This window comes from Ambystoma mexicanum, chromosome 7p, assembly GCF_040938575.1.
Source record: "Ambystoma mexicanum isolate Mex_15411 chromosome 7p, UKY_AmexF1_1, whole genome shotgun sequence".
Taxonomy (NCBI): Eukaryota; Metazoa; Chordata; class Amphibia; order Caudata; family Ambystomatidae; genus Ambystoma; species Ambystoma mexicanum.
The window spans coordinates 706643203-706670326 of record NC_090939.1 but is presented as its reverse complement, the minus strand read 5'-3'; the positions used below and the strand labels follow the sequence as shown (position 1 = coordinate 706670326).

Below are 27124 nucleotides of genomic sequence, written 5' to 3'. Positions count from 1 at the left end.
ACGTGGGAGGCATCATGGCTCGGGGCCATCAACATCAGGGGTGCAGGCATCGGCCGGAGGGCAGGAGAACCCTGGAATGGGAGTGGCTTCCGTGTGGGAGCGGTTGTGCCAGCAGATAGGTGCGGAGCGGCAGCGGGCAGAGGAGGAACGGCTCACAATGGTCAGGCCGGAGGACTCCATGCGGAGGGTGCTAAGGCGGGCTGAGTGCCTCGAGGGTCTTCGCAGGGAGTTGGAGCTGGACACTGCATTATCCCTGCGGGACCTCGGGGCCAGGGAACATGCCCGCCTCCAAGCCATTGAACGGGAGTTCGATGATGCCCTGGCCCATGACAACAACCAGTGAGCCGTCGGACTAGCCCGCTGCCTTTGTATATAGTTATATAGTTAGTGGTAGGTTTCCTTTAATTTTTTTTTTTTTATTTGGTTGCGATTGGACAATGCGCCACATTTTTGTAAATAGTTCACTTTTTAGTTAGTTGTCATAGTTAGGTTTCATTTGGTTGGGCTCATGGACCCGGGATTATCTTGTAAATAGTTCTTCAATGGATTTTTTTATTTTTTGTATTTTTTTCATGGACATTCATCTTCTTTTTGTTGTTTTGCTTTGTGGTTTTTCTCATTTCATTTCCATTCAAGTTGATTTCCAATACATTTTTGTTTTCATCCTTCAATGTGTCGTATCATCTCATTGCTTTCATGCATGTCATGTTGGGTGTTTTAACATTCACTTGCAGCCATTGTGTGTGACAGACATGTGTTAATTTGCATTATTTACATTGGGTGTGTAACATGTAATTGCCTTTGATATGTGGGTGGATGTGATAGTTGGTTGGGCCTTTTGGCAGGGGAGGATGGCCATTACGGACATGATTGGGGATTGTTGGGACCCAGGTGCAGGGGGGCATGGATGGGACATGGGCGAGGGCCTGGTGGAGGGTGCCCCTGCACTGCTGGGGGGTAGGGGGGTGGGGAACATGAGTTAGACATGGGTGGGGGCCTGCTGGCAGGTGCCCCACAGTGCTGGGGGGTGGGGGTGGTGGGGAACATGAGTTGGACATGGGTGGGGGCCTGCTGGCAGGTGCCCCACAGTGCTGGGGGGTGGGGGAGGGAACATGAGTTGGACATGGGTGGGGGCCTGCTGGCAGGTGCCCCACAGTGCTGGGGGGTGGGGGTGCTGGGGAACATGAGTTGGACATGGGTGGGGGCCTGCTGGCAGGTGCCCCACAGTGCTGGGGGGTGGGGGTGCTGGGAGACATGGGTGGGGGCCTGCTGGCAGGTGCCCCACAGTGCTGGGGGGGTGGGGGGTGGGAGACATGAGTGGGGGCCTGGTGGAGGGTGCCCCTGCACTGCTGGGGGGTGGGGGTGCTGGGAGACATGGGTGGGGGCCTGTGGAGGGTGCCCCTGGTGGCTGGGGGTGCAGGGGGACATGCGTTGGTGGGCAGTAGTGCAAGTTGACATGTGGGTTGCCTGGGGGGCATGGCCATGGTGGATGGGGTGCCTGCAGGACATGTGCAGGGTAGGCCCCTGTGGTGTGAGCCACCTGCAGGGGCCGTGGAGGGTGTAGTGGGAACACCTGGGAGGACCCACACGTGCAATTCACGTGTGGTGCTCCCCGCGCACCCCTGAAATACGCGTACCCTGCTCGCACGGGCCCAATCGCGTGTGGAAATTCCCGCGCACCCATGAAATACACGTGCACTGCTGTAATCGCGTGTGTAACTTCCCCTGCACCCTGAAATACACGTACCCTGCTGATTTCGCGTGTGAGACTTCCCCCGCAATTCACGTACCCTGATGGAATCGCGTGTGGAACTTCCCATGCACCCCTGAAACACACGCGCCCAGGCCAATCGCGTGTAGAACTTCACGCGCTCCCCTGAAATACACGTACCCTGCGATAATCGCGTGTGGAACTTCCCGCGCACCCCTGAAATACACGCGCCCAGGCCAATCGCGTGTAGACCTTCCCGCGCACCCCTGAAATACACGCGCCCAGGCCAATCGCGTGTGGAACTTCACGCGCACCCCTGAAATACACGTACCCTGCGGAAATCGCGTGTAGAACTTCCCGCGCACCCCTGAAATACACGCGCCCAGGCCAATCGCGTGTAGAACTTCACGCGCACCCCTGAAATACACGTACCCTGCGGAAATCGCGTGTGGAACTTCACGCGCACCCCTGAAATACACATACCCTGCGGAAATCGCGTGTGGAACTTCACGCGCACCCCTGAAATACACGTACCCTGCGGAAATCGCGTGTAGAACTTCCCGCGCACCCCTGAAATACACGCGCCCAGGCCAATCGCGTGTAGAACTTCCCGCGCACCCCTGAAATACACGCGCCCAGGCCAATCGCGTGTAGAACTTCACGCGCACCCCTGAAATACACGCGCCCAGGCCAATCGCGTGTAGAACTTCACGCGCACCCCTAAAATACACGCGCCCAGGCCAATCGCATGTAGAACTTCCCGCGCACCCCTGAAATACACGCGCCCAGGCCAATCGCGTGTAGAACTTCACGCGCACCCCTGAAATACACGTACCCTGCGGAAATCGCGTGTAGAACTTCCCGCGCACCCCTGAAATACACGCGCCCAGGCCAATCGCGTGTAGAACTTCACGCGCACCCCTGAAATACACGTACCCTGCGGAAATCGCGTGTAGAACTTCACGCGCACCCCTGAAATACACGCGCCCAGGCCAATCGCGTGTAGAACTTCACGCGCACCCCTGAAATACACGTACCCTGCGGAAATCGCGTGTGGAACTTCACGCGCACCCCTGAAATACACGTACCCTGCGGAAATCGCGTGTGGAACTTCACGCGCACCCCTGAAATACACGTACCCTGCGGAAATCGCATGTGGAACTTCACGCGCACCCCTGAAATACACGTACCCTGTGGAAATCGCGTCTGGAACTTCACGCGCACCCCTGAAATACACGTACCCTGCGGAAATCGCATGTAGAACTTCCCGCGCCACCCTGAAATACACGCGCCCAGGCTAATCGCGTGTAGAACTTCACGCGCACCCCTGAAATACACGTACCCTGCGGAAATCGCGTGTGGAACTTCCCGCGCACCCCTGAAATACACGCGCCCAGGCCAATCGCGTGTAGAACTTCCCGCGCACCCCTGAAATACACGCGCCCAGGCCAATCGCGTGTAGAACTTCACGCGCACCCCTGAAATACACGCGCCCAGGCCAATCGCGTGTAGAACTTCACGCGCACCCCTGAAATACACGTACCCTGCGGAAATCGCGTGTGGAACTTCACGCGCACCGCGGAAATCGCGTGTGGAACTTCACGTGCACCCCTGAAATACACGTACCCTGCGGAAATCGCGTGTAGAACTTCCCGCGCACCCCTGAAATACACGTACCCTGATGGAATCGGTTGAGGTACTTCCCGCGCACCCCAGTGATACACGTAGCCCGCTTGCTGTGCTGGTACAGGGTTAGCGCAGCCCTTTGCGCTGGATTGGGTATATTGATGGCTTTTCCCTGCGCGGGAGGCGTTCTTGGGGGCGTAACTGGCGCTGCTGCAGGGTCGCTGCGCCACTGTGCGCCACGGCTGGTTTTGGTGGCTGGAATCCATGAATACGCTGTGCGCGGAAATGGATTTTAGCGCACGCGGCTGGCGCAGGGATTCGCACGCGCACACTGTGCGCCAGCCGCGTGCACCACTTGTGCGCTGAATTCTATGAATTGCCCCCTTTATCTACAGCCGTCTTGGGTCCTCCAAGAGATACTTAGTTGAAAAACGAGTGTGTAGCTTTGGGTCTCAGCCAACCAATAACCAGTTTTAGAGCGTGATCGTGTTCTGGCCTTATCCTTTCCCAGGTTACGCACACCCCCTTGGTCTCAGCAAAGGCAGCTTTTGTGGCCTTCCTGTAAAAACCTTGGAAGGCAGTAGGGAACATTGTCTGCCATGCATACGTTTTGTAAACATTATTTCCTGCACTACAGTTACAACACTGACACCCTTTTGGAGAGTCAGTCCTGATAAAAAATGTCAGCTGATCTTTATCTTTTTAATTGCTTTCCTCCCTTTTGCATATCAGGGATTTTAGTCTCCTGCAGTGTGGAGGAAAGGGGAAGAGACGGATAACGAAGACAGTAGAAGTTACTTACTAGTTACTCATCATAGTAGCTCCTATTCTGATAGTTAATGGTCCTGCCTCAGTAATGCCCCCTCTCCCGCCCCCTGCCAGGGTTATATTGCTGTTAGTATCCTGGCACCTTGTACCAGGATAGGAACATTGTTCTTGAACTTAAAAAAAAAAAAAAAACAAGTGTTGGCTGTTTCTCAACTTAAAAAAAAAAAACTACAATAAAAATATGGCCGCCATGGATCTGGAGAAGGGGACTACACATAGTCCCATTTCCCTTTCCATGGTGGCCATTTGCCTGTCCGGGACATTCCAGGAACACTATTGTCTCACTTTGGAACCTAGCGACCACGGTTCAAATCCATGCACAACATAGTTTAAAGCACGAACACACCACAGCATTCTAAAATAAACATATAGTGTACATAGATTTCCCAGATTGTGGCGCTGTATCTGAGATCTGGTGAGTAATGTTTTGCCAGATCCTGAATCTGGGAAGATCCGTCCCAATGACAGTATTGAGTACAGATAGGAAGAAATGGCATATGAGGAGGGACACAAAGCCTGTAGGTGTTTAGTTATTTGCCCTCTCATTGACTTCTCATGGCCATGCCAATCCCTATGGCAATTCTCACCCAGTTCCTGCCCTCCCCACCCAAAACCCTTCCTCATTGGATTAAGGTCTGTTGGGCGACTCATTCAACATTAACTTAATACAAAAAATAGTTGTCAACAAATCCAAACTGGGGACAGGAATCGCCCCTCTGTTCCTCACATTCATTGATCTGTCGCAAACCACTGGACCGACGGTAAGCCACAAGAAATCTGTCAAAAATAGTGAGAAAGATATGCAAAAGCAGGTTTCCGGACATTTCATCGAAAAAAAATCGTCGCCAGGACATTTGGTCGACGTAATTTCGTCGAAAACCAAATGGTCTAATTTTTTATTTTATTTATATATATATTTTTAAGGTTGTAGTTTAGGGGAAAAAGGGTTTTTTAGAAAAAAAAAGCGGGTTGGGGGGACCCCCCCCAAAAAAAGGGGGTAAAAATAAAAAAAATTCGACCCTTTGGTTTTTGACCAAATTGGTTCGACCATTTGTCCAGTCGACCAATTTTTTTCGATCAAATGTCTGGTAACCGCAAAAGCATACAAAAAAGATCCGGGACATTGCACCTTTATAAAGCTAAATGCAGATGTATTTTATTCTCATCTGTAATATGAAAATTGCCCTTCTAATTACACGTGTTTCGGCCCCTATCAGCCTTTTTCAAATTAGGGCTGGTGTAATCAAACTGATACAAGATTAGATATACAGAACAATGTATTATGGCATACATATTCAAGGCAAAAGCAAAAAAGAAAAGGTAATACATGCATTGAAAGTAATATAATATAAGAACATCAAAATGATTGTATAGATAACAAACAAAAACATTCATTTATAAGTTGTAAGAGAATTGTTTAACGGGAAGGGGTAGGGAGGGGAGACATACAAACAAAACAGGAGACAAAAGACAAGTAATGCATTAGTCACGGTTATTCACTAAATAATGTGTGCAGTAAAAACTACGGCTACTTCATGTCAAAACTTACCCACACCGGGGGTCTTTGACATCTCATTCAGAAAAAGTGTATTGGGTCAAATCCCATTGTTATCTAATCGGTTACCAAGAGAGATATATAAAATTGTCTTTCAATTCAGAGTTAGCACGTGTAGAATGCTGCACTCGAGTCTCAGTATGATACTGCACTTGATTAATTTCCATGTTAAATGCTGATGTTAAATGCTTCGTTCGGCGCTTCGTTTCTTTATAAGTGTCATGCTGCAAACATAGTGCGAACGCGGTATGGCTCCTCCATTCTATGTTATTTACATTTAATTAAGTTGAGAACGCGTATATTCTACAATTTATGAACGCAATGGTATAAGTCGCTAATAAGCTGGGGCAATCTGATAAGTTACCAAGAAAGAAATATAGAATTGGCTTTCAATTCAGAGTCATTGAGTATAAAATGCTGCACTCATGATTCAGTATAATACTGCACTCGATTGCTTGCGCTGTTAAATGCTGCGCTCGATGCTTCATTTCTTTATACATGTCCTGCTGCCAGCACCATGGTGCGAACGCGGTATTGCTCCTCCATTTGAAGATGTTTACGTTTGACTAAGTTGAGTTAACGAGTGTATTTTACAAGTTATGATGTATCATGTAACGTTTTCATGTCCACAATTAAAAATCACAATACTATGAATCGGTAAATACGCGGAGGCAACGCGAAAAGGAAAGTAGTCACTCTCGTCGGCTTCGCTGATCCACACGAGCGCCATCTTGTGACTGTTTTAACTGTTCCCATGGCTACCTGACGCCGAATATGCCGCTTAAAGCAACATGTCTCCCCTCACTACCCCTTCCCGTTCAACAATTCTCTTAGAACTTATAAATTAATGTTTTTGTTTGTTATCTATAAAATCATTTTGATGTTCTTATATTATATTACATTCAATGCATGTATTGCCTTTTCTTTTTTGCTTTTGCCTCGAATATGTATGCCATAATACATTGTTCTGTATATCTAATCTTGTATCAGTTTAATTACACCAGTCCTAATTTGAAAAAGGCTGATAGGGGCCGAAACACATGTAATTAGAAGGGCAGTTTTCATATTACAGATAAGAATAAAATACATCTGCATTTACCTTTATAAAGGCGCAATGTCCTGGATCTTTTTTTATGCTTTTGCATATCTTTCTCCCTCCTCATTGGAACTCTTTGGGCTAGCTTTAAACAAGCCTTGCCATCAAACTTTGCCCTCAATGTGCCTGCAAGCGTTTTCTCAAAGGAGCTTTCTGAGAGTTAATGACTTCATTGGAGTTGTAAACAGGAAACTATTGTAATAAATATGTCTGGACCAGGTCTGCCTTCAGCACTTGATTTAAAAGCACCCTGCGTATCTTTCACGGAAGTCCTGTTAAAAACAAGCAATGGCAAAGCCAACAGTTTTGGCTTGTGTATAAGTATTGGGCATTTGCCAGGCACTGCTATTAGCTGCTCGGGTCCTCAAACCATTTTGCACCTGGCACCATCAACGGCCAGCTAATACCCATACAGAAGTGCCTTTCCCATGCCTACACGAAAGCCCAAACTGTTAGCATTGCCAATGCTCTTTTTGCTTTACGCTTGATGCACAGGACTATGCATCAAGGTTAAAGCAAATCTACTAATTGGCTATATTGGCCCACATTGTATTTAGGCCAATCTAGCCAGTAATAACACTTATGGTGCACAGTCAGCCTCAATATCCTTTCTATGGCATGGCATTTTTACTGGCTGGGAGTCTGTACATGGCAATAATGGCACATATTGATGCAGCCTGCATGGACATACATGAGAACAACCAGCATGAATATATTTTTATACTAGCATATGTTATGTGGAAAGGTGGCATGAAATGTATTGGAAAATGTTCCTGTGCACGGTTTGTGATTTGCAACTATTGGGATTTTCCATGTGCTTCCATACAAAACCAATTGCTGTAACATGCATGATTTTAACCCAATGTTTCAAACATTTTCTTGGGAGTGAGAACCCCCCCTAAAGCAACCCTTATCTTGGTGTGGGCTCCCTTACTGTGCTCTGTTGATCCTGCACAATTGCCACAAACATTTAAGCCTTTTAAGTTCAGAAATGTACCAGCCTCCACTGTATATCATTTGTCACTGTGTATGATGTGTGTTTTAATGCGCACAAAGGGGCATGGTGCTCCTTGATGATATGATATGGCATTTATAACGTGCCTGTACACAAGTGTTTCTAGGCGCGACAAGGCAAGGAGGGGGAAACAAAAAAGGAAGACACTGATCTTTCTAGCCCTTGTGTCATTCAGATCGCGCAAGAGCAGGGAAGGGGGGCAAAGGGAGAAGTGCTGAGGGTCGGGTAGGATGGAGAAGTGCAGGAACAAATGAGAAACAAGAGTGAAACCAACGGGTGGCAAGTGTGGGTGGAGAAAAAATACAAGAGAGGTGACTGTAGGGTTACAGATCTAGACCACAAGTGCAGGGGAGCCAAGAGGCAGTGCGGGATTGCAACTGGACAGACGGGGACCTGGGCCGAATTCAGAGGGTGACCGGGTGGCCATTGCATGTATCAGGCAGGTGAAAAGCAAGGGAGGGGAAGAGAGAAGACAGAAGCAAAGAGAAAGGTCTTGCGTTGCTTCCGGAACTGGAGATGTTTCTGCTCAAGTTTCAGAGGGGCAGGAAGGCTGTTCCAGAGGGAGGCCCCAGCCGAAGAAAGAGATCTGCCCCCAACTCTTTGCTTGGAAAAGTGACTGACCCGCAGAGAGTTGGAGGTGGCATAGCAGAGAACTCATGCCATCCTATATATATTTCTCCAGCATGGGGTCTGGCATGGATTCACATGCTCATGAATATTCCCAGTCGTCAGGCTGGGAATCGTCGGTAAAGAAAAAATCTGTTTCAGTTTAGTTTCTGAACTGTCTTTCTCCTAATAACCAATCACTGGTCTCTGGGTCATACTGCCCCCAGCCAATGACTGCCCTCTACCTACGCCCCTCCTCTGGCAGCCTTCTTCAGATTTTTACTGCACGTTCAAGTGTTGGGAGTCCTCATGATATAACTCTCAAGCTTTTACTGTGTTTTGCGATTTTTCAGAGTTTAATCTCATTTTTTCGGTCAATCGAGCCTCAAGCTCCACCGTTTCTACTTCCGATCAACGGGGACCCATTTCAGAATTTTCTACGCCCCTCAAAGTTCTCGTTGAGTTTCACTTCTTGGAGGATTCCGGAAGATCTTTGAGGCCTACCCTGCGTGGACATGGCCCAGGACAAAGGAAACACGACGCCCAAATCCAAGCTGTTCAGGAGCTGCCCTGGATGCGGATTGCAGAATGTCTTCAAGGAGGATTAACATTGCAGATGCCTCTACTGCCTTCAGGAAGACAAAACGCATGTGGAGAAGGACTGTGCGTTTTGCAAGAACATGTCGGAGCGAACTATGTAGGATCGGCGTATCCGTCTCACCAACTGGCTGGAAGGGAAGAGCCCAGCAGTAAGTGAGAAGAAGTCTGAGCGGTCTTCTAAGACCTTTGAGGGCGATCTGGCAACGGGGGCCCAACAAAAGGCAAAGCACCGCAAGTCCCCGGGCACTGGGAGCGCCGATTGGTCAGGCTCCTCGGTTTTCAGGCAGGGCGCACTTTCACCAACGCCATCAACCACGAGCCAAGGCTCTGGGAAGAGGAAATCGAAGATCCCGGGTAAGCTTCGGGAGAAGCCCCGGTTGATCCCGACGGAGACAGCCGAGGGGGAGCGAGACAGTGACCCTCCCCCCAAGGTGAAGGCCTCAGGCACGCCCAAAGTCGTGAAGGCCTGGATTCACCTGGCTAAGGCCTCTATCGAGGAAGTCGTGGCGGGCCTGGCAAAGCCTGTGGTGGCTAGCCCAGTGGAGGCGACCTCGGGGCCTAGAGTTTCCCTGCCACCGCGGACGGAAGCCTCTTTTCAGCCCATCGATAAGACCCCTGTGAAACCCTAGGTGGAAAAAGAGGGGGGAGCCCAGTGGCCATCACGGACACAGATGCAGCCTCTGAAGAGGAGCTGGCTGGAGTCGCAAAGATCCTGAACAAGAAGTTCGAGGTGGTCCGGTCCCACGGGAGGGATCACGACGAGGCGGACGAAGAAGCGACAGTGGTGCCGACAAGGAGCCCGTGGAGGCGGAGGATTCCACTCCCCAACCGTTGCGCCCGTCGCCGCCGGTACCTGGGCCACAAGACAACTCAGCAGCAATCTTGATGGCAATCCTGGCCTTGTGTACCGAGATAAGGACAAGATTGCCCTTACCCCCAACGGACGATCCAGCAGAGCCTGGACCGTCGGGAAGCCCTCCAGGCAAGCGGAGGAGAATTCATCCCCCCCGCCCTTCCAGCCTTCGCAGCCTTCTTCTCCTTCTTCTGATCCAAGGGATGACATGGGAACGGAGACGGCCACGACGGGGACGGATGACGATGGTGGTGACGACGGGATGGGCCTTCCATCACCACCTCCTCGGGCCCCCCGCCCAACGAAATTGTCTCCTTCCACGCCATGATCGCCAGGGCATCCAAGCTCTTCCAGCTCTGCCCCGAGGAACAGAAGAAGGAAGGTTTCCTCTATCAACAGCGTGAGGCCAAGAGGAAGACAGTCCTCTCGATTCCTTTACTTGACGACATCTGGCACGAGGGGCTGTCGCTCCTGAAGAACCCGTCCATGCCAAGAGAGACTGGTACGAGAAGAAGTACCAGGTCCCGGATTCCACCCCCATGGTCCTTAGGGCGCAGCTGACCCCGGATTCGGTCATCTCCGCGGGGGCGACGGCTTCAACCTCCCCGCTGGACGGCGAGGGAAAGAAACTGGACACCATGGGGCGGCGGGTGATCTAGTCTGCGACGACGATTAAAGCGGCCAGCGCCCTAGCGATTTGTGGACCGCTATGACAGGGAGCTGTGGTTTAAGATCGCTCCCCTGCTGGACTTCCTCCTGGATGACAAGAGGGATGAAGCCCTGGAGATCCTTCAGGAAGGCGAGGTGACGTCGGACCACGCCATAACGGTGGCCACGGACATTGCTGACACCGGCTTTCGCCAGATGGGCAACAGCGTTTGCCTTCGCCAGCGTGGTTGGCTCAAGGCAACCAATTTCCTTCAAGACGTGCAGACCAGAGATATGGACATGCCTTTCGACGGGAACAATCTGTTTGGCAAGACAGTGGACGAGTCAGTGCAGGCCATCAAGGCCAACACGGAGATGGCTCGGGCCTTGGGTGTTCTGCAACGACGACGGCCACCCTTTCGGAACTCTGGAGGCAAGCAAGGTGCCTCCAAAGGATTCGGCGGCGGCTCCTCGGCGTACCGCCAAGCGGCCCGCTCCTCGTCGCAGGAGGCCTACAGAGGACGCGGCAAGTCAGGAGGATCTCGTCGTCAAGGAGGCCAAGGCAGCAAGGCCGCGCCAAGCAGGACTGAACCAGCTGTAGCGTCGAGCCCCCACCTGAGTACCCGGGTGGGAGGCCGGCTGGCGAAGTGTTAGCGTGTGGGAGTCCATCTCCACTGACTGGTGGGTGCTGGATGCCTTGGCCCGTGGACACACTCTTGAGTTTCTAAACAAGTGCCCCCGCATTCTGCCCGTAGCCAGGAAGGAAAGTCGCGTCTCTCAACTGCTGCTTGGAAGTAAGGGCGATGTTGAAGAAAGGAGCCGTCGAGCTCGTCCCAAAGCGGCTCTGGGGTGTACTCACGATACTTCCTCATAAGAAAGAAGACTGGCGGCTGGCAACCCATCCTGGACCTTCATCGCCTAAACAAGTAAATCAAGTCCGAGAAGTTCCGGATGGTCACCCTCCAGCACGTGCTGAGACAACTGGAGCAAGGCGACTTCCTATCGTCGCTGGACTTGGAGGATGCCTACTTCCTCATCCCCATTCTAAAAGGACACCAAAAGTTCCTGAGATTCGTAGTCCAAGGGCGACACTATCAGTTCAAGGCCCTTCCCTTTGGATTGAAGATGGCGCCCAGGGTATTCACCAAGTGCCTAGCACCATTGGCGGTGCGGCTGCGCCTGCAGAGGATCCACGTCTACCCCTACCTGGACGATTGGCTTATCCGAGCAAAGACAAGAGAACTCGCCGTCGTGCACACAGCGAAGACCGTCCAACTGCTCACAGATCTGGGATTCTCGATCAACTTTGCGAAATCCCACTTGGTGCCATCGCAAGTCGCCCTGTTCCTGGGAGCCAGGCTCGACACAGTGGCGCAATTGGCTTCTCCGTCGGAGGAAAGGATGAAGGCCGTCCTGGGCAAGGTGCAACGGCTGTCGACCATTGACTTGGCCAGGGTAAGGTCCATCAAGTCCCTGCTCGGCATGATGTCCTCGTGCATCTACCTCGTGCGCCTGTGCAGGTTGCGGATGCGTCCATTGCAAGAGTTCCTCGATGCCCGTTGGATGCAGGCGGCGGGCAGCTTCGAAGAAAGGATCTCGCTCAACGAGACCTTCCGCCAAGCGATCCGGTGGTGGGGTACCCGCGCGCATCTGGCAGCGGGCATGGTCCAGGCCCCGGCACATCAGGAGATGGTGACGACGGACGCCTCCCTGGATGGGGAGCGCACACCAGAGACCTCCACGCAAGAGGCTTTTGCCTCCCGGAGGAGAGGTCACTACACATCAATGTCCTGGAACTCCGCACCGTGTTCTGGGCCCTCAGCTCGTTCCTCCCATCCATCAAGGGCAAGGTGGTAAGGATCTTCACCGACAACACCACCGCGATGTTTTACATCCGGAAGCAGGGAGGCACCAGATCCCCAGCCCTATCCAAGGAAGTCCAGGATCTGTGGCACTGGGCCGTCGCCCAAGGAATGTTTCTGGTACCCTTCCATCTGGCAGGAATAAAGAACACCATCGCCGACTCGCTCAGCAGGGAGCTGCGCTCGTGCCACGAGTGGGAACTGTGTCAGGATCAAGTGGATCTACTTTTCCAACGATGGGGCAATCCCCAGATCGACCTATTCGCGACAGCGACGAACACCAAGTGCTGGAGGTTCGCCAGCAGGTTTCCCCAGCCGGGGAGCATGGGCGATGCCTTCTCATTCCCCTGAGACGGCCTGTTCCTGTATGCGTTCCCACCGTTGCCGTTGCTGCTGCGATTCATCAACCAACTCGGACGGTCCTGGTGCAGGATGATACTCGTCGCACCGGCGTGGCCGAGGCAGATCTGGTTCCCGGACCTTCTGGACATGTCAGCGTTCCCCCCCCCCCCAATCAAACTGCCAACGGACGCGGATCTCCTTGCCAGAGAAGGAGGCCCCATCCTCCACCACGACCCGGGGTCGCTGAACTTGCAGGCCTGGCTCCTGCAGCACTAGAGTTTGGAAAGTACGATATCCCGGCAGACTGCAAGGAGGTGCTTGTGAAGGCCAGGGCGTCCTCAACTCTCAAGTGCTATAGACACAAATGGAAGAGGTTCTCTGTCTGGTGCCGTGCACAGAAGATTAACCCTCTGCGGATTACGGCCCCTCAAGTGCTGCCGTACCTACTGTCGCTGGCCAAGGTGGGCCTAGCTCATGCCTCCATCAAGCGGCGATTTCACGCTACACCAGAACTCCAGGGCAATCATCTCTGTGGTCTCATCGCCTGGTGAAGGAGTTTATGAAGGGACTGTTCCGATCACTCCCACCGGTGAAGTCTCTGGCCCTGGCGTGGGAACTCAACGTGGTGCTGAGCAGGCTCATGGGGCCGCCATTCGAGCCCCTGCATTCGGCACCGTTGAAGTTCCTATCGTGGAAGACAGCGTTTCTTGTGGCCATCACCTCTGCACGAGGAGTGGGAGAGATCCAAGCCCTCTCCTGCAAACCACCCTACCTGACATTCCACGAGACGAGGGTGGCGCTGATGACACACCCCTCCTTCATGCCCAAGGTGCTGTGGGACTTCCATCTCAATGAGCCCTTGGTGTTACCTGTTTTCTTCCCGTCGCCTTCGTCGCCAGCCGAGAGGACTTTGCACTCGCTAGATGTGGCTAGAGCGCTCAAGTTCTACGTGGACTGCACGAAGTTTTTTCGGAAGACGTCACAGCTGTTTGTGAACTTTGGACCTGTGAACCAAGGGAAGGCCCTCTCGAAGGCTTCCATTTCCAGATAGCTCTGCGACTGCATCATGCACAGTCAGCGGTTGGCAAACCGACCGTTGCCCGGCCGTCCGCGAGCCCATTCAGCCAGAGCGATCGCTGCTACCATGGCGTTCCTGTCTGGCGTGCCCTTGCTGGTCATCTGCAGGGCTGCTGCGGGGAGGTCGACGCACACCTTCACGAGATTCTACTGTGTCGACCGGGATTCCAGGGAGGAGTCCAGAGTTGGCCAGGCAATGCTGCGCAACCTGTTCGCCTGAAGGTGGGCCTGGTGAGGGGGTAAGAGATGCTTAATGTTGAGATGATGTAAATGCTTAATGTTGAGCCTTGCCACCTCCCGTGGCTGTGCATGTGTGTACTGCTATGTATTCTTGTATTCATGAGCATGTGAATCCATGCCAGACCCCATGCTGGAGAAGGAAAACATTACTTGCCTGTAACTGTTTTTCCCCAGCATGGGTCTGGCATGGATTCACATGCTCATGAATATTCCCCGTCGTCAGGCTGGGAATCCTCGGTAAAGAAAAAATCAGTTTCAGTTTCGTTTCTGAACTGTCTTTCTCCTTATAACCAATCAGTGGTCTCTGGGTCATACTGCCCCCAGCCAATGACTGCCCTCTATCTAAACCCCTCCTCTGGCAGCCATCTTCAGATTTGGTACCATGTAAAGTGGCAGTAGGACCAAGAGAAGAGCCACAGAGGAGTAGGAGGGAGGGTTTGCATGTGAATCCATGCCAGACCCCATGCTGGAGAAGGAAAAAATTACTTGCCTGTAACTGTTGTTGCCCAGCATGGGTCTGGCATGGATTCACATGCGAACCCTCCCTCCTACCCCTCTGTGGCTCTTCTCTTGGTCCTACTGCCACTTTACGTGGTACCAAATCTGAAGATGGCTGCCAGAGTAGGGGCTTAGATAGAGGGCAGTCATTGGCTGGGGGCAGTATGACCCAGAGACCACTGATTGGTTATTAGGAGAAAGACAGTTCAGAAACGAAACTGAAACTGATTTTTTCTTTACCGAGGATTCCCAGCCTGACGACGGGGAATATTCATGAGCATGTGAATCCATGCCAGACCCATGCTGGAGAACAACAGTTACAGGTAAGTAACTTGTTCCTTATGCATATGATACAAAAGTTAGTCTGGCATAAACCTGTCTTCAGTAGAGAAATCTAACTTTGCTGTGGTTGATTTGCAGTTGTAGTAATAAACCATATTTGGGATCCTGCACACAAACTCAAGGAGAGATTTCTCGAGTCTCCTGTTTGCAGAGGTTCTGCCGTTGGCCCAGTGTAAAGAATTGTAAGGGGGCCTCACCAAATGTTTTGCCCCAGGCCTCACCACATCTTGTGACAATCCTGGCTTTATATATGTTTTGAGCAAGCTGAGCACTGCTTGCACCAGCCCTGAATTCCCCCTAAATGTCGGGCATCTTTCAGCCCCCCCCCGTGCCCCTTCTCTGTCCCATGCCTGACATGCACCCGTCTGGACAGGGAAAGCTTTCCTCATTGGCCCCTATGTGCTCATCTGTGCTCGTAATCTGGCTTCCTGTCCCTCACCTGCTCGACTCTGTTCTTGCTATGCTAATGAAAGGGGGATCTCCTCGAACCCAGAGCTCTCCTTTCTATGCCAGCCATGTTTATTTTGTAACCTCTACTCAGTCGATCTGCATGACGGGCCAATCTGAAAATGGGGCTTGTGAGGTCCTGGAAACCATCTTAACCCCCGTTTTATGTTGTACCCATTGTGCATGAAACAGTTGCCCAAAAGAGTTCCTTGGTCACTGATGCCACTTTTCAGAACAAGACCAGGGCTTTTCTTAGCATAAGCTGCGTGACCTGTGCAGATTTTCGCATGTTTGCCTGAACCGGTTATGAGTGTGAAGGACTAGTTGAACCAATATTATCAGAGAATTCGGTAGGGAACTATTGAAGCCAATTGAGGACTACAGGCTGTTTTCAAACAAAGTCGAGTTGCAAACGAGAACCAAATTGTGAATATTGTTTTTTTAAAAATGTATTTTCATTTAAATCGCTAACTCAGTTTTCCATGCTCATTAAAGAAGTATCTTGCTGGATTTTAAATCTAGCTAAGGCAAAATGTGAAATGGTACATACTATTGGCAGAGTCTGATATGATTACTGGTAATTAAAGCATCTAGGTTTCATCAGTATTGATACATGGAAAAGACATTATTTGAAAATGCAGGTAATCTAAAGTGCTAGTCACTGTTCATTTTATAATTCAGTTGTATACATCTTAATGTATAGTCTGACAACTTGAATAAATATGGTGATGTGGAAAACTATGCATATTACTGTATGTTGGAGAAACAGAGCTCACACAATCCTTCCCGGGTAGGAGTAAATACTAAGACAGCGTTATTTTCTTACAAGACCTCCATATTTATAGGTTATGACCCTGTGATCAAAAATGAAACCTACAGTAGAGCTTATGAGAACAAAGATAAATTGTCCAGTCGCTGTGACAAGGCCTACCTCACCTGTCCTTTACTTTCTGGAAATGTCAAGTCTATTGTTGTCTCAGGTGTCTACACCACGCCAATCATCAGGATGGCTAGTTTCCTTCTTGCACGTGGCTGTAACTTTTCACTGGTTACTGATAAAACCCTCAATCATAATGATCTATACCACGGGACCCCTCTGGTGCCTTGCACAGGCTCAACTCAAATGAGGCACTTTTGTCCCAGAAGTGAACAATGAGGAAATAAATGCATAACGTGCTAATAATAAATAAATCAATCCTATTAAAAGTGCATTGTTGTAAGCCGGGAGAAAAAGGATATGCTAGAGAGTCTTAAGTATTGATTTCAGAAAAAAGTACAAACGACATGATGTGATCACGTGACCGAATAGCAAGAGAAAGAAATCGAAATAATAAATCTGCATACAGAGTTGTTTCCCGAAACCAATAAAGCTTCAACAAATTCCAATCCATATCATTTAGTGTTATTGGTTTTGGTCCTAAAATCTCTTTCTTAATGTTGCTGCAACATTTGTGATTATTTCTCCTAAAAATCCTATCTCCCAGATTGCAACATTTTTCTGGGGGTGAACTGACATCTTTACGTGTCAGACACATTTCTGGCAGTGGTCCACTCTCCGATCCTGTTACATTCAGTAGGGGAGGCATTGGACTCCATGCTGTTATCTTTTATCCTTGCTTGAAGTGCATTGGATTCAGCAATGTCGGGAACTGCAGTGGAGATGGCCACTAAGACAATTTGGAATCGAAACAAATGTGCCCTGAGTAGACGTTTTAGAATGGTGCAACGATCCCCATTGTACCTGGTCTATAGAGATCTCTGAAATGTTTCTTAAGTACTAAAAGTTATTTACTATTTTTTAATTATAAAATTACGGTAAAACGCACACTCCAGAACCATCCACCCTTACCTCATGTTTTTCCAAGTAGTAGCTGCCTTTCCTGCTTTGCATGGTAAGCACATCATTATTGCATTCGACCTGCTTCTTCCTCTGGAGAACATTTTAACCCATCATTCTTCGCTTATCACACTGTTGTTGTACTGTTCCTCTACACATGTACTTGCAATGTAACAAGTTATCCTATTTGTTAACTTTATATGCATGTGCATCTTGTGCATTGTGTGTAAGCATGTGTACATTTCTTTTGTAGCCACGCCATGAATACTTTAATGTCCCTGTTTACTAAATGACTCCACCCATCATGCATGCAGAATTTCAGAGGAGATGGAGCCGACTTACTCATGGCAGAACATTATCCTTGCGTTGCTGAATGCAATCCTCTGCAGAGTTATAGAATGCATCACTACCATTATCTTCACTGTTGTACTGTTTGTGCATAGTGTTGTCTTTTTCTGTGTTTCATAAACTTCACGAGTTAATGTGTTATTATTGAAAAGTTGCATATTATGCATTTGTGCCTAAAGTGTCTTCCTTTATCTACGTGCCATAAAGTGTTTATTGTTAGATAGTAAATTAACCTAAAAAGGTCTGGTTATACAGACATGCCTACAGTGGGATCTGAATGGCAAGCATTTGAATGTAGCACTGTAAAGCCTAAACATGGGTTTTGATGTGAATAGTCTTCATTCAGGCTGCATGTATAAATTAGGTCAAATTACAAACTAAAGTACACGTACAAAGTGAAAACATATTTTAAAACCAGAAGAGTGGGAAAGAGGCAGCTCTTCAATGTACTGTATGTGAATTGTCAGCAGTAGGCATACATGCATTGCCAACCCACTGCTTTCATTATTTTTTGTAAAAATGGTTTCTGCTGGAAAACTGATTGAAATGTAAGGGTGCGCATGAATGTATTTTTCATAACAACATGTGTATTGTGAGTATGGAGCACTTTTTCAATCTAGTATTAACATTGATGTTTAGAGCAGGCTGCGTGCCACTCAAAGCTGGTACATCCTCCTAATGTTTCAATCTTGTCCAGCAGGATGACTGATCTTTAATATTGATGTATAAGCTTAAGGATTCCTACAGCTGCACATATCACCACCTTGTTTCTCGCAGATTACATTTGGTGCCCGCCTAACATGTATATCTCTTTCCCTGTTTTCGATTGTATTGGTGCATAAGGAAATTAGTTAAGGACTGCTTCACCAATGTCTTACCAAATTCAGTTTTGTGTGTTATAAAATGCCCACACCATCAACCCTAATGCTTTCATTTTTCCCAACCCATAAGGCTCTTGGGGGAATGATGGAATGCATGCCCTTTATGAAAGGTTTCAAAATCAAGGCAATTTGCTCAAACACTTCTACTAATAAGCTACAATCCAAATCCTTAAACTAAACACTGTTTCACCCTATAAATGAGCAGTCCCCAGTGATTACATAAAAAAGTGGTAATTGATCAGAAGTAGTGATTTTAGCACTTCCAAGAATGCGCACAGTCTCTGGAAATAGCAGAAATTTAAATCTCTAGATATTAGGCTCATTCCTCTTACAAATTGTTCACTTAGGAGACTGATGGAACAACATTTAAAAAGACCTGCCTTACAAAAAGTCCCCTAGTCGGAAAATACAGCTTTTGTCATGCCGTAGCTGAAATTATTGAATTTGCAACTGATTTAATGCTATGAAGAGCAGCTTTTTATCTCTGCTGCTTTATATAATATGTGATCTAGTAACTTCAAATTCCATGTTCTTGAAAATCCAAGAGTGAAAGGACAGGATAATGTTGAATACAGCTTTAAGAATTTGAAAGTGCAAACCCAGTCCTGGTACTTTGAGAGACCTTTCTGCCCATGACCTTCAGTGTTTTGTAATGAACCACCATTGTTCTCTTTGCAGTCAGTATTGTGCTTAGTTACAATCACTGAGCCTTGTGGGTTCTGTGTCACTGCACTTGCTGAGGAAGTGGGGGTTGACTAAATCATCTTTTTTTTTTTGGCTAGTGTAAACAAATCACTTTCTGTCCTCTGTGTGAATCTTTGGCAGGGTTGCAAGATTTTTTTCCTGGCATACCAAGCACATCCCACTCTAAGGTTCTGTGAACTTTTCACAAGGCAGACTTTACAAGTTAGTAACTTAAGATCAATCCAACAATCCTCTCACCTCTGTCTTGTTTGGCTATGGGCCCAAAACATCCCAAATAGATCACTTTCTCCGTTCAAGAAGTCGCCATACAACAGTTTAGATTGGGACACTCTTCGTTGCTTGTTGACTATGTTCTGGTTGAGGGGCAGCCGATTTGATTGCCCTAGAGGGCGTCTATGAGGTAGTGTATCTGTGGGTCTTTATCAAAGGGCCATCACCGTACGGCACTCATTGGCACCAAACGTGCATTCCTTTAGCATGCACCTAAAATTAGTTTTTGGGCTGATGAGGGAATCATGTATTTGTAAGGGTCCTTTATTTGATTGCCTACTCATCCAGTAATATATTAACTGATGCATAACTTTCATTCATGCTCTTTGGTTCTTGTAGCTAATGCCTTGGCTCAACAGGTCTATCATTAAAGTAGGCCTATTCCAGGCTAGGGTCGGAGTTCTGAACCTTCCTAGAAGCCTCAAAACTAGGCATTCAGAAACACCCTTCTCTCATACTTTCCATTGTAATCATCTACGAAGAAGTGTGAACTATATTCGCTGTGGTTTACTGGTACAACTACTCTGAGCGCTGTTTGCAGCTATTAAATCCAAAAGGGCATTCTTCTGTGGCTAGTTTTATACCACACATGCTGCTTGTTCCTTGTTGAGTGGCTGTAAAGATTTTCATGTGGTGTTAATGCACATGCATACGTATTCAATTTCATTGATTTTCTTTCTTTGATTTTCTTTCTTACATTTCCTTACCTCTTCTTCCATATTCTCTTAACTTGCCAACAACGTCACTGGGACTAGAAAGCTGATAGTAAATTGCAAATTCTAATTGGACTGTTTGACCAGAATTATTTTGAGTTTACCAAAAAGGCTTACAATGGAAAGATGCTTTCGATTATATGGTGTGCGTTTGACCAGATGTATTGAATCTTTAAAACAAGTGGGCGTTCCTCAGAGAACACTTACATACCCAAACCTGCTTCTTGGGTCTTAATTGTATGTGCAAGGAGCAGTGGGGAAATCCTTATCACCCAACATCAAAGCTTTGTTGCAGAAAAAGCTAAATTCTGCCATTCTAGATTCATTGCCATCCTCCAATATGATATGTAAAGGGGCATGCAAGCTTATTAGATGTTTTTGATAAACCACAGAAAGATGTGGTTGCCTTGGTTGGGCCTGCCAATGATTGTGATTGTTGCTGGTAGTTGAGTCAAACGTAGCATCCAATTGATACCTTCAAAACAGTATTTTCCCCGTTTTCCATAGATGTTTGTCCATCTCCTAGAATGCATTTTGATGGGAGCTTACGCCTCGTTTTCCTTCCGATGAAGAACTGCACCTTAGTGGGTTTGAATTGTATCCCAGTCATGCACAACCATCAACCCTGCTCTTAATCGGTCTGCTTTCTTGGTATCTGTTGCTTCGAAAGACGTGGTCCTTTTTATTTATATATTATATTTTAGCTTTTTAACGAAACACTTTTTTAGACCGTAATCCTTTCTTAGCCATCCTTTTGTCATTACAACTTTAGTTTCTCGAATGAGCCTAGAGATCTTCCTCCAGCTGATTTTGGTAGTATTTTACAGTCTGGATGTAAAGTAATCTCTGAGCTTTTGAGTAGCCTAAACTAGCTTGTGCAGCCCCTTCCCTTGGGCCACTGGCTCCCAATCATTGCAGTGGGAAACGTTATAATGTATGGTGAAACGACTGCGGGACTTCATATGAGGGAAAATCAACCTCCTGGAAGTTGCATCAGATCCAGATTAGTCTGGAAAAAGAAAAGGAGGGTTTCGAATTCCAACACACAAGAGGCTGTTTCTCCTTCCCAAGGAGTACCGCTATTATTCCATTGTAACCTAGACAGCATTTCCGGGTTTCCATAGATCCTCTCGGCTTTCACATGGGCTGCTTCACATGCATGCTGTAAGCATTACTTGCTGCAGGCCAGTTCCATACCATCCGCTTTTCACAACGTGTTCCTGTTGGTCTCGAAATTAGCTTCTTTGGACACCATTGCAGCCTCTTTCATGCTGTGAAATCCGTCCTAACTTTTATAGTGTGAAGGTGACTGATGACTGTATAAAACCTATTTGTATGCAAACTCATGGTGTCTTTTTACTCCCTCACATTCGCATCCTACTGCAAGTTCCATTCGGTAGCTTTCCTAATTGGAATTGATGGTGATGGTAGTCCGGGGTCGTACCAGTTTGAGCCATTGCAGGAAGTGCGCAAGCTAGTGTAAAGTTGTCTCGTTGTGGAAACTCAGAAGACTGCATTCAACTTCATCTCATCTTGTCCTTATTCCAAGAGTTGCAATGTGAGAGTAGTTTTTCTTTTCCATGGTGGATAGATGAAGCTTCTTTTTTTAAAAAACACTATAAGTGGAACTGTTCATTTCTTTTATGACCTTGTATGTGCATTTTGGGTCGTGTTCAATTTAGCCATATGTGGATGCTTCAGTGTATCCTAGTTTCTTCTTTATGGCTTAACAATAGCAGGGTTAAGAGGTGAAAAGACAGAATTATCATTTCCCAACAAGAAAAAATAAGTGATTGTGCGAGTAATTGTCATTTGAACTGTATTTGTCTAGAGCCCTGTGGCATACCATTACAAACAGCAGGGCTCCTGACCTCAACTCTGCATATCCATTTCATGGGTCCTTTCAAGAAAGTTGGCATTGAAAGGTGGTTTGGCAGACCTTTGATGCCAACCTATGCTATGTTTACATATCTAAGCCGCATTAGGTCACTGTACATGGATGTAAAATATAGTTTTAAACCCACAGTAATTCGTGCCAGTCAGCTAGTGCCAAAGATGGATTCAATTGAGCCATGGTCTTCTTTGCGAGCCCACACACCTACATTTCCGAGCCTTTTGTGTTAACTCGGGGTGAGTGATTGATCAGTACTCCAGCATTACTGGATATTGATTTGGTATAGTTTAACCCAGGAATGATTGTTTAACCGACAAAATGCACTCCCCCCAAATCCCAAAATATAAAGCAAGGATTCCGCGGAGCCTGCAGATCAGATGGCAAACTGAGCTGCCATTCATGTTTTCCTGGGCTGACCTCCTCAGTTCAATAAAAATCCTCACAAAGATCTTCAATATAAAAGAAGCCCTGTGCACTTAATCCGTGTGTCGTCCACGGCACGTGGGTCTACTGTGGAGCTCAAGCTTGTAGCTCCAAATCATCATCTCCAATAATATTGCCTCGTTTGCATCATTAGAGTTTTCCTTTTTTATTTGTCCTTTCTAATACAAGATCTGCCTTAACACATTGAAATGTCATAAATTAATATTAACAGTGTGGCTTCACAGTTAAGAATGAAAATGAAGACCCTTCATTTTATTTATTTTAGCATTTGTATGAATTCACAAAAAATATCGGGCTATTCTTTTGCATTTGGATATTGCCATTCTCTCATGCTTTTGTGGTGAGACCCTTATCTGCACGAATACTGCTCATATTCTTATGAAGGCAGACTTTTAGATTGCTGTAAACTGTATTACATTTTAATGTGCACTACATTTTAACAAAGGTCAAACCCGTTTAGTATTGCAATTAGGACTGTTACTGACTCTATTAACATTGTTATAAATATTTATTAATGTGTGTGGAATTCTGCTTTCGTCTGCTATTACTGTGCACCTGTTGCCTAAAATCAGTGTGTCCTTATGTTTATTGAATGTTTTCTCTAGTTGTCTGTATGCAATTGCTTACTTTACAATGCTTTGTCTCTGAAATATTTTTGCTGCCGCGTTGGTACTGTAATAAAAATATTGCATGCCCAGTGTCTCTGTGAATGGCTTTACTCTTCCACAAGCATCCGATGTCCAGGTAAACGTACCTCACGCTTGCATTCTTGCTTCGATAGAAATGGTGCAGACACAGCATTTTTCAGTTATCACCAACGTGTTCGCTTTCAATCGTTTCAATTTGAGGTGCAAATAAACCCAAGCCATCCTAAATATAGCCTACGAAAATCAAGCAATACTGAAATTGTTCATAACCTGCGGGCATTGAGACAATGATTTGATGAGCCAGGATCTGCCATTAGCGCCTCTCGGACATCACCCAGTAATTGGGAGCTACCTCTGGGGTAGGAGAAACCACTACACAGCTTGCAACTCTAGCTTCTAAATGAGATACAAACTATGATTATTTGCCATTATATATGACCCATGTTGCTTTAAATATGCACTATGGGTGTGTGTATGCCATCAATTGACCTGGGGAGCCACAAGTAGCTCCTGGTGTAGCCGTTTGTCTCAAACTAGCCCTGCACTTATGGTCTACAATTAGACATTAAATGGCTTCTTGCAACTTCCACTTTGTGATAATCTACACTTTTTCTGGGGTGGTAGGGTCTTGGTTAGGCTGTGCACCTATTATTTCATATTGTTAGCATGTTATTTTGTTGAACAATACCTTTTTCTAGCCTGTGTAATGTATAAATACGTTTTGGTCTGCAATGCAATGCAATACAATACTAAATAGATAGGAGTAAACTCTAACTTGTACCATCCTTTGTTCAAATTATTTTTCAATTTGTCTTTTATCTTTACATGTAGCAGCTTGTGTCCTGTTTTTTGTGGTACATGGGACCTCATACACATGTCAAGGCACTAGTACTGTAGACTCCTACCTTTTGGGGGGTTTCTCGTTTTTGTGTAATGGCGGGGAGTACTCATTTGGTTTCCTTTTAATGCACCTCTGGCACTCCTTTTGTATTTTTTTAAAGTTTTTATTGTGCATTTAATTTGAAATAATATTAAGCACATGAAACACATGCAAAATAAACATCAATACATTTCAGTCTTTTATTTAAAGGAAGTTCAATGAATACCCACTCAAAGTCTTAGTTGCTTCATAGTGCAGAAATGTAAGGTGCACAAAAAAGATGGCATCCAAGGTAATACAATGGAAACGTGCCGGCTGGTATAATGCAGAGAACACAGTTGAACATTCTTCTAATTGACTTCAGGTTGAGGCAAAGGGTCCTGTATTTGGAGCCCATTTTAAAACTCTGAGCCCCTTGAGTTTAGTGCCTCCCCTTTAGTTGTGTGTACAACCTGCAATCACAAGTTTGAATCCTGAAAGTACCGTTCATCCTTCCAAGTCAGTACATTGAGTGCTACTAGTTTGGCTAATATCACATATTAGACTGCATCACGAAGTGCGATTTAAAAACGTGATATCATTGTTTCATTCTGGGTTCTTAGTGAGGTTGCAACAGAGCAGTTGAGGATTGATTGTTGGGTTTCAGGGTATAAATGAGTAACCACTTCATTTTGAGTGGTCTGAAGTTTGGCAATAGGAGACTGAGGAGGGTCAACGTAAAGGGAGTTGGCATAACCTTGCCTTCAGAGAATGATCACTCTGCAGGAAGCTGAGATTTAAGATGATATTGCAGGCTCTTAAATTGCTAGTTGCTGAATTTTACGAGTTGATTAATCTGGTTTCATAGATTAATTTTAATGACACTGATTCCAGGATGAACGGCATACTTGAAGGCAGTTTGAGTGGGCCTAAGTTTGAAAGAACCGTTGAGATAGAGGAGTGAGGTGTGCAAAGTTTGAGGATATCCGATTTAACCCTATTGCAAGCAGTTTGTTGCAAAAAGTACAGTAGTTGCTCAGAGGCAACTTATGTCTTGGATTAGTGATGTGCCATACATTTTAAGACTCATGGCCTGTTTCAAGTGTCTTGAAGCAATCAACAAACAAGAGTTACAAACCCACAATCCCGATTGAGGAGGACCTGGTTCAGTGGGATCCAAATATGCAAACATGAAAGGGTCCAGGCTTTCTAGCTTGACACTCAATGTAAAGGTAAGTTACAAAGAAATATAATTCTATTGAATAAAAGTATACAAAATCGTAGACATTAAATGTTTTTAATCAATGAACAAAAACAGAAAATAAGGCAATTCAATACAAAAATCCAATAACTGGGATTAATATTGCTTGCATATTCAGACAATGAAGTTGTAAAATCAATCCCGAAACACAAACACTAAAAAAATCCTACATGTCCAAAAGGAAACAAAGGGGGAGAAGACACTTGAAAGGTACCCATCACCGTGTGGGAAGGAGAAATTAAGAAGGCAAAGGAAGTTATGAAAAAGAAAAACTATATAGTTAAAATGTCCTGAAATTTTACTAGTGGGGCCACTCAACAGAGTTGACCCTGCACAGACAATAATTCATAATGTGCCTGTAATTTATCATGCAGCTGGGGTGATTGAAGCCCGGGTTAGGCTATTATCCCCTGTCCTGGAGAAAACTCAGAGAAAAGGTAGATTGTCCGATCCAGATGTTGCCTACTCGAGTTTCAGCTTATCAGGGCCTATTAATTTCCCAGGGTCTAGCCTTTCTCAGGACGAGAACAGCATGTTAAAGGGTGTGGAGGAAAAGAGGATATGTAAGATGAAAAATATCTGTAAATCCAAAAAGAGTTGTCTGGTGAAAAACAAGTGGGTAAAATGACCAAAAGCAACTAAATAAAGACGGAGAGAAAATTGCAGACAAGATTAGGCTAATTAACGTAGTAAGAAGGCAATTCATGTAGTCATAAGATATTTTCAACAAATGTATACAAAGACAGCCTGTCTCATCCCCGATGAACCGTAGTTGGCATGACCGAGTCTGAAAAGGAAGCCAAGCGTGTGCATTCTAAAGTACAAAGAATTGCTATATGTATAAATTGGTGACTTGAGTGCGGCCTAAATGAGCAGAAAGACCTACACGCATTACTGCAGAATGTGCCCAAGATACAAAGCATGCCCAAAGCTAGCACCAAAGTGGAAAGTGTGCTGCCATAACTCTGGTGAAGTTCGAGAACGGTACGGACCCCGAGCGGTCTGTAATGAAGGGTAAACAATGCTCTTGCGTTCCGAAAACGGCATTGGTAAAACAATGCTTCCATATTCAGTGAAGGGATTCTCTGGACATGCCTCATTGTGCCAGAGTCAAAGGGTGTTGAAAAAACGTGTTTTTGCGGATAAACCAGCTGGTTCCGAGTTGCCGCTCTCTAACAACACGGCCAAACTCTTTAAAATCTGCAAGGAGCTGGCCATTCCTTCTGCGGTCATCACCTCTCCTATTCCCTCGCAGGCCCTCTGTGCAGCACTGACTTCTCACTTCACCACTAAAACTCAGGACATCCTGTCCTCTTTGTCCTCTTCCTCTCACTCTACCTCTCTCTGCCCCCCTCTGGCTGCCTTTCCCTCTCCTCCTTTCTACTCTCTCTCTCCGTTTTCACCTGACAATATTTCTAGAAGGGTCTAATCTATGAAAGTGTCCAAATAGGTGCTCCCTTGCTCCCATCAAGGACCACATTTACACCCTCGCTCCAGCTTTGGCCGATTTCTGCAATCATTCTTTTGCTACTGGAACTTTCCCCTCTCTCCTCCAGCACTCCCTTGTGCACCCCCTCCTTAAAAAGCCATCTGCCGATCCTACCTCTTCGGCAAACTATCGCCCCGATCTCCATCACTCCTTTCCTGTGCAAACTCCTGGAAAAGCTGGCCATTCCCAGCTTACTCTCCACACTGAATCTGTTGGTTGTCTCCATGACCATCAGTCTGGCTTCAGAGCAGCCAGAGGCACAGAAACGTCTCTCCTAAACACCTGTGAAGATCTGCTCACTAATTTTGGATTCAAGGCTTCCTTCTGTCCTCATCCTTTTGACACAGTCGACCACGCCATCCTGATCAATTGAGAACCTGGGTATCACGCATCAGGCCCTGGAGTGGTTGACCCACCCTCCCAGGTCCAA

The 27124-nt window shown here is 46.9% G+C and overlaps 1 protein-coding gene across 8 annotated transcripts in view; it reads left to right on the top strand.

The window, feature by feature from the left end:
• The window catches only part of AP1S2 (adaptor related protein complex 1 subunit sigma 2), a 380836-nt gene that overhangs the window by 287342 nt on the left and 66370 nt on the right, over positions 1 to 27124 (top strand). For 4 of the 8 annotated variants that reach the window (XR_011283536.1, XM_069636795.1, XM_069636793.1 and 1 more), the window contains one exon: positions 17437 to 23135. The exons of the other annotated variants lie outside the window; for them this stretch is intronic. Coding sequence is in view for 1 of the 4 variants with exons in the window: in XM_069636793.1 (XP_069492894.1) it covers positions 17437 to 17472 (36 nt within the window). In the remaining 3 variants the exon portion in view is untranslated. Of the gene's footprint in view, positions 1 to 17436; positions 23136 to 27124 lie in introns of those variants that run through there. 8 annotated transcript variants of the gene reach the window in all.